The sequence below is a fragment of the Labrus mixtus genome, chromosome 1, assembly GCF_963584025.1.
Source record: "Labrus mixtus chromosome 1, fLabMix1.1, whole genome shotgun sequence".
In the NCBI taxonomy this organism is placed as follows: domain Eukaryota; kingdom Metazoa; phylum Chordata; class Actinopteri; order Labriformes; family Labridae; genus Labrus; species Labrus mixtus.
Window position 1 is genome coordinate 13,470,153 of NC_083612.1, and position 6,542 is coordinate 13,476,694.

Here is a 6,542-nt window from a genome sequence, read left to right on the forward strand (position 1 = left end):
AAACTTCATTTCTTGAAGCAAGATGGCTACTAATATTCTTTATTGCTTTATACATTTAGAGCTTTATTTCTGTCTTTTCTTTTCTAGTTTCTTGATACATTTCTTGAAACCTCCTGATAGCAAACATATTCTAATTGATATTAACTTGTAGCTCAACTTTAGGCAACATTCATTGTGTAAGGAGAAATAACCTGTAGACAAATAATTATACTGCAGACACAGACAAAAAAAATATTTAATTGAACATTTTCAATCCAAAGCAAACTGCGATGTGGATCTTTGTGGTACTGAGACAAAGAAGTGTTTCCATGGCACTGCACCAGGTGGCTCCAGCTCCTATTACAATTATCAAATGCAGACATATCCATCAGTTTTCCTTCTTCTGATCTTCTAAAGTTCCCTCGTGCTCTTTCATCTTACGAGGAATGTAGGCACAAGGCTGTTCTGTATACTGTGAAATTATTTTTTAAGGAGAAGATCTCCAGCTATAGTCTGTCTCATACCGTATGTCGGCTACATCATTAAATCATCGACTCCCTCATTTTCCCTCTGCTCCTAAAGTTACAAGTAATGTCAACACTGTAAAATAGAACCATCACTTATTCTCTCTGTTATGTCTAAACATCCTCTTTTTCCCCATTTATGTCACATATATTACTCATTTGCAAACCAGCCCCTGCTCCTAACATTCGATACTCCTTATTTGCTCATAGGAACTTCCTGAATAATAATACAAATGTCAACCTAAGCTTCAGAGGAGAACACACATCTGTTCTGATCAGTGAGAAGCATCTAGGGTGGACGGCACTATAACGCTTGGGTTTGAAACGACAGGACCGTCTCTCAGAGAGCAGTGTCTTCAGAGCCGAAAAGCTTGTTGGCGATGGCCTGGCAGTCAGCGACCGGCGCTTTTCCATCAAAATCCGAAGGTAGGATTTCGGCATCAAATTCTTTAATGTAGTTGTCCAGCTCGTCGCCATGAACAAACACCTGAGGACATTAAAATAAAGAATTCAGAGGAGATGGGGATGCAAACAGGATGTAGAAAAGACAGAAAAAAAGATTCAGAGCCTTTCCTGAACTCAAGTGAAGTTTGTTTAAAGGTGAGATTCAGATAGATAGAGATACCGAGACATAAAAATCCAAAGAAAACATCTTCAATAGGGAATTATGGCTTCATGGCCAAACACATGAGTTAGAGGGACCAGCTTACCACCCAAGCAGCAAACTTCAGGGCCTAAAAGTCTAAAAATGAGGTCAATGCAGAATTGCCCCAAAAAAACAACCTGCTGTTTCTCTATTGTCCACTTGAGGCTAAATCTGAAAGCTAGTCAATCCCATCTACTCCAACCCAGGCCGCCGCTTGGAAGACTAAGGCCTCCATTAACGGGTAGCATGCACTAACCACTAAGATACCGGCGCCCCCCGTTAGCACAATTTATTATGTATCTGGGCCTGATTCTTTTTCTTTGAAATATTTATGGCAGCCAGTGCAAAGAAGCCGGAATTGTTTTTTTTGTTCCTTTATTGTAGAGATAGGACGGTGGATAGAGCTGGAAATCAGGGAGAGAGAGAGAGTGGGGATTGACATGCAGGAAAGGAGCCACAGGCTGGATTTGAGCCTGGGCCGCCCGCGTTGAGGACTGCAGCCTCCATACATGGGGCGCGCGCACTAACCACTGCGCCACCAGCGCCCCAGAAGCTGGAATTGTTGTAAGTCTTCCCGCACAGAAAAGATGGTGAGCCATCGTCTGTCATTTACTTTCAGATACGTATGAGCGAGTAACAAGTCTGTTACATTCCACAAGAAACAACTACAGTCAGCTATCACTGTTAATATAATCTCACTCTGTGGGAAAATGGGATTGGCTGTCTAATCAGCAAGCCTATGAATGAGCCTCTAGCGTAGTCTAGATAAGCCACAATGCAGAACAAGAGGCTTCCAAACGGCAGCTCAAAGAGCTTTGTGGCTTCTTTCACTTCTTCGTATTGATCTAATGTACCCACACCATGACATTAAAGGCATTTCAGTTGTTTTAAAAATAAATGTTTATAGTTTTCCATTTCAAACAAACTTGATGTTGAATTTAAATAACCCGTCCATACCCTCTCCAGCAGTTTGCTCTTCATGAAGGGTTTGACCACGTTGTATGTAGTGGTGAAGTACCACGGCTGGTGGGTGACATGGACCGCTTTGAAACGGGCAGGGAAAGAGTCCTGCACAAAAACACACAAAGCAGCAAAAGACTTGAAAAACAAGCTCTGTGATTTCACATCAAGAAGCTTTCTGCTTTCTCTCTAGAGTCTCTTCTGACCTGCAGCATGTCCACCATCTTCTTGAGCTCAGCTGGTTTGATTCCTGAGGCGTGCTGCATAGTGAAGCCTTTGAAATTCTCAATCAGGACGAAGCCGTTAATCTGGGTTTCTTCATTCTCCAGCAACTTCTCCAGGATGACGCAGTATGCTCTTAAGATCTGTGACACAAGCATAAATACATATCTATTACAACAACTAGCTCTTTAGTGCATTTATGTCAAAGAGGTGTGTTTTACAGCTACCTCATCGAATGTGATCTCCTCCAGGTCCCAGTTCTCGATGTTGAAGAGCATGACTACACGGCCGTACTTGTCCCTGCTGGGCAGGACCACAGGGTAACCCGCTTCGATGGTACTGCGGACCGCCTCAGGGGTCATGTTCTCAAAAAGCTCAGGATATTCCCTCCTGAAGCGCACATAACCTACAATCAAACACACACACACACACACACACACACAAACACACACACACACACAGAAACAGAAACAGAAGATCAGCTGCATTCTCTTTTCAAGCACTAATAGTTCACAATGCCTTTGTGTAAAAAATGTGTGTTCAGTACCAAACACAATGACACCAGTGTCTCAGTGCATTTGCAGAGCTGCTCTGAGCCTCTTCATAGAAAGGCACCAATTAACCCAGAGTGACAGTGGGGACGTGTGCATGTACTTGTGTGAGTACTTTAGCACATACATGTTCAGTGTTTCACTGGCAAGCGGCAATTAACCCCACAAACAAGTTCACTTTCACATCAAATTCCCCTCTCATACTGACAGGTTCAGCCTCTATATTCATAAATATGTGTGAGTGTTTTCTTGTGTTTGTGTCTTTGTAAGGTCCAAATATTCTCACAGCGACAGAAAGATGAGACAGTATCTATGGTTTATGTTCGGCTTTATGTTCGGGTTTTTTTGGTTGAGATTTTGCTCGGATTATTTGCGGTGCAGTTTTGGTAATTGTTTAATGATCTGTGGATGAGTGGCGAGAGAGCCACACAAACAATAAGCAAGTTGTTAGTATCTTATCTTAACATAAGAGCATTAAACCTCTGCACTTGTTGATCTCACTTCCTCTTACAAACCAGCACACTCAGCACATGCGCTCAGAAGTTCCCAGGAGAACATTGTGGGTTCACAAGTAAAGTAAACTCTGCCTGCCCCATTTGGACACAAAGGAGGGCTTTGTCAGGAGAAACTCAGGCAGTATCTAAAATCCCCTAATTAATGAACACATGCCTTGCTGTCTCTGTGATGAACAGGATTCATGCAAACCAGAAGCACAAAAGAGTACTCACCCTCAATTACTCAAGCTTTTGCAAAATGACTGCAAAAACTGAATCAAAGAATGTGGAGCGCAAGACACAGGCGAAAAAAGAAAATCCCTCTTATATTATGTTTGAATGGGAAACATTTGGTAGACATAATAGCAATAGATGGAGTCTTCTAACCCTTCATGAGCTCATGGGCTCTGACCACGTCAAACTTGCGAGCTCTGAGGAAGCGCAGCAGCAGAGAGTCCGGTTTGTCCCCAAAGCGCTCCAGCACCAGTTTGGCCAGGTCGTCTCCCTCTGCTGCCCTGTCCTTCATCATCGCACGCAGTTCCTTCAGGGAGGACATCCGCCTGTCGTCCGTCTCGTAAAGCTCATCCTTTGCCTGGAGGAAAAAAAAAAAAGGAAGACTTTGAGGCCGGTGGTATGAAAAGTCTTTGCTACTTTGATTCTTCCGTCGCGTGAAGTCATCTTTATTGTCTGCCATCCATTTGGTGATGTTTGTTACCTTCTGCACAGTGTGTCCAGGAAGTTTGTGGCAAGGCCCAAACACCGGCCCATGATCCTTCACTGTCAAATGCTCAAGCTTTGCCCTCATGGCCTGCTCCTCCTCTGACACCATACGGAAAGTTCCAGTCTGCAAACAGACATACAGGTTCAAGCTTTTCCTAAAGTATGCAGGTTTAATTCATTATAATTTGGAGTATGTTGCCTAAAACTAACAAACAAAGATCTTGTTTTTAAGCCTCAGTGGCTGCAGTCTTTGGAAACAAATTAAGAACTGCAACTATTTGACTCACTTTACCGCTTGAATACTTCAAGGGCAGCTCATTTCAATGACCTTTAAGTGTAAAAACACAGGGCCCATCTGAGCTGGAGCACACCCCAAATGATGCACACCAGTGGACGCCTGCTTAATCTGCTTCACATGATTACAGAACCGACTTCTAAAGCCTTCTTCTTAAAAACAGCTTCAGGTTCCATCCTATATTACAATAATAGCTTTAGCTATAGGGAAATCCATGAGCTGATAAAAAAAAAAAAAACTCCCAAGAGTGTTAAGGCTTTTAACCTATAGACCCCCACCATATGAAGTGAGGCCAGTCACTGACTAAATCTCTGGCTCCAACAGAGACACTCAAGTGATGCATTGTTGCAAAGTGATTAAACTTACAGCAGCCATGGTTGCAGCGTCTCACAGCAGCTCCACTAACTCTGTGAACAAAGAAGAATTGGCACAAACAGAACTTGAACTCATTCATGAAACGTCTGAGTGTGAACCTTTTCTTTTAGAGCCGTCCAGACATTTAGTTTGTTCATGCCAGAGCTTGTTTAGGAGAGGTCATGGCATCAGAAATGCATTCTTTCAGTTATTAGATTACAAAATCTGCGTAAACACAAAAGCGGGCTAAAAGATGTTGAGAATTGAAAATTGGTTCCATGCTCATCAGTGGAGCAGACATCTTCTTACATAAGAGCCGGACACAATACAGTCACAAATCTTCAGATAACAGACCACTGCTCCCCCATGAAACCAAGCACTACCACAGTTTGTCCCTCTTATAACACAACTTCTGTACATATTTGATAAATCAAGATGATCAATAACATTTATTTCTATTATTCTGATGTTTTTTTCTAGGATCCTCGGAGGCGGGAAACGACATATGCGTCTGCCCTTTAACTAAAATAAAGTCTCATGTTATTCTTTTATGAAGTCATGCAGATACATCAATATGTGACAATATTAAATTTACATCGTTAATTGGCTATCGTACCAATCGAGTAAAGAGAAAGAATCAGAAAAGTTGTACATGTATATGGTTAGCAGCATAATTGAGATTCCTTCAGTAAGGCTGAGAAAGTGTTTTTACACAGCTGTTCTGAGTTTTTCAAAGATAAGCCTTCTTTAAATCACATACTCCCCTCTGTGACTTGACACAGTGTTACTAATCCAGCAATCTACCTCAATGCATTTCTTCAAGATCATTTATCATTTTTAAAATATGTTATGATGCTCTGCCATTTTTTTAAGGTATAAAGTTAACTTGAAGTTCTTTAACCAAGACACAATACATAGATGCACTGACTAAATGATCATCTGCAGCAAAAATGTTTGAATGAGTCTATCCACCACTGTGGTTGTAATACTAGCTAACAATTTCAAATAATAATGTTCCCCAGTTTGACTAAATTGGGTCAAATAGAGAACATTTAAAAGTAAAATACTAGAAAACTGAAACACTGAAATTTCAAACTTTACAGCAACAATGGTTCATGGATGTAATAACTTTTAAAATCCAAGTTTTAGTGATTTAGTGATTATCATCAAATAATACATCACAATAAACAATACAAATATCCTTCTGGTGCTCATCAATTATCTCTATTTCCATCTTCATGATGCCTTTAAGTTATTAAACGAAAGAGCTGGGCAGACTTACCTTCAGCAGACGTGATGAGCAGAGTAGACAGACTGGCGGGGGAGACAACAGGAGGAGAGAGGACCAGGAGGGGAGGAGCTACAGGAAAAAAACATCACTCAGAGCAGGATTAAAATGACATAGTGGATTACAATGATTGGCTAATCTACACAAGGGGGGGCGGGGTTGGAGGGAGATCTGGACTGTCACTCTGCTGCTGTGTCCCTGAAGAGAAAAACACATGAGCTGGTTGGAAAAATTGACCACATTAAGACTATATGTATATATAGGAAGTGGACCAAAATTGAGCCCAATGTCTTTAACCTGCTCTTTTTCTAAAGGCCGGTAGGGGGCAAGTCCACCGGTTGATAATGTCCAATTGTATGGAAAACAAATGTGACCTTCCTTTCCATTTTATTTATACCTCAGTAAACATTTAACCATTGGCTGTGCAGTATGGTCTCTATCTTTTCAAAGTCTTCTTCAGTACAGCATCATGTTTTTTTGTTTTTTTTAAATAATGATCCCATTTAGAA

General features: G+C 41.3%; 1 protein-coding gene across 1 annotated transcript; it reads right to left on the minus strand.

Moving 5' to 3' along the window:
- Window positions 1–219: 219 nt before the first annotated feature.
- rlbp1a (retinaldehyde binding protein 1a) lies at window positions 220–6,132 on the minus strand. Its single transcript, XM_061032314.1, has 8 exons — window positions 6,028–6,132; window positions 4,758–4,798; window positions 4,092–4,220; window positions 3,764–3,968; window positions 2,559–2,737; window positions 2,316–2,474; window positions 2,107–2,217; window positions 220–990 (listed from the first exon to the last, which is right to left on the minus strand). Exons 2-8 carry the CDS (start codon window positions 4,764–4,766, stop codon window positions 844–846), a joined length of 939 nt encoding a protein of 312 aa, XP_060888297.1. The 5' UTR covers window positions 4,767–4,798; window positions 6,028–6,132; the 3' UTR covers window positions 220–843.
- Between the last annotated feature and the right edge of the window lie 410 nt (window positions 6,133–6,542).

Excerpts from the sequence above, each read along its gene's own strand:
- rlbp1a (XM_061032314.1), bottom strand. Across the intron at positions 2,738-3,763 it reads AGCCCATGAGCTCATGAAGG|GTTATGTGCGCTTCAGGAGG; the intron begins GTTAGAAGACTC and ends GTTTGATTGTAG. Across the intron at positions 2,218-2,315 it reads AGATGGTGGACATGCTGCAG|GACTCTTTCCCTGCCCGTTT; the intron begins GTCAGAAGAGAC and ends GTTTTTGTGCAG.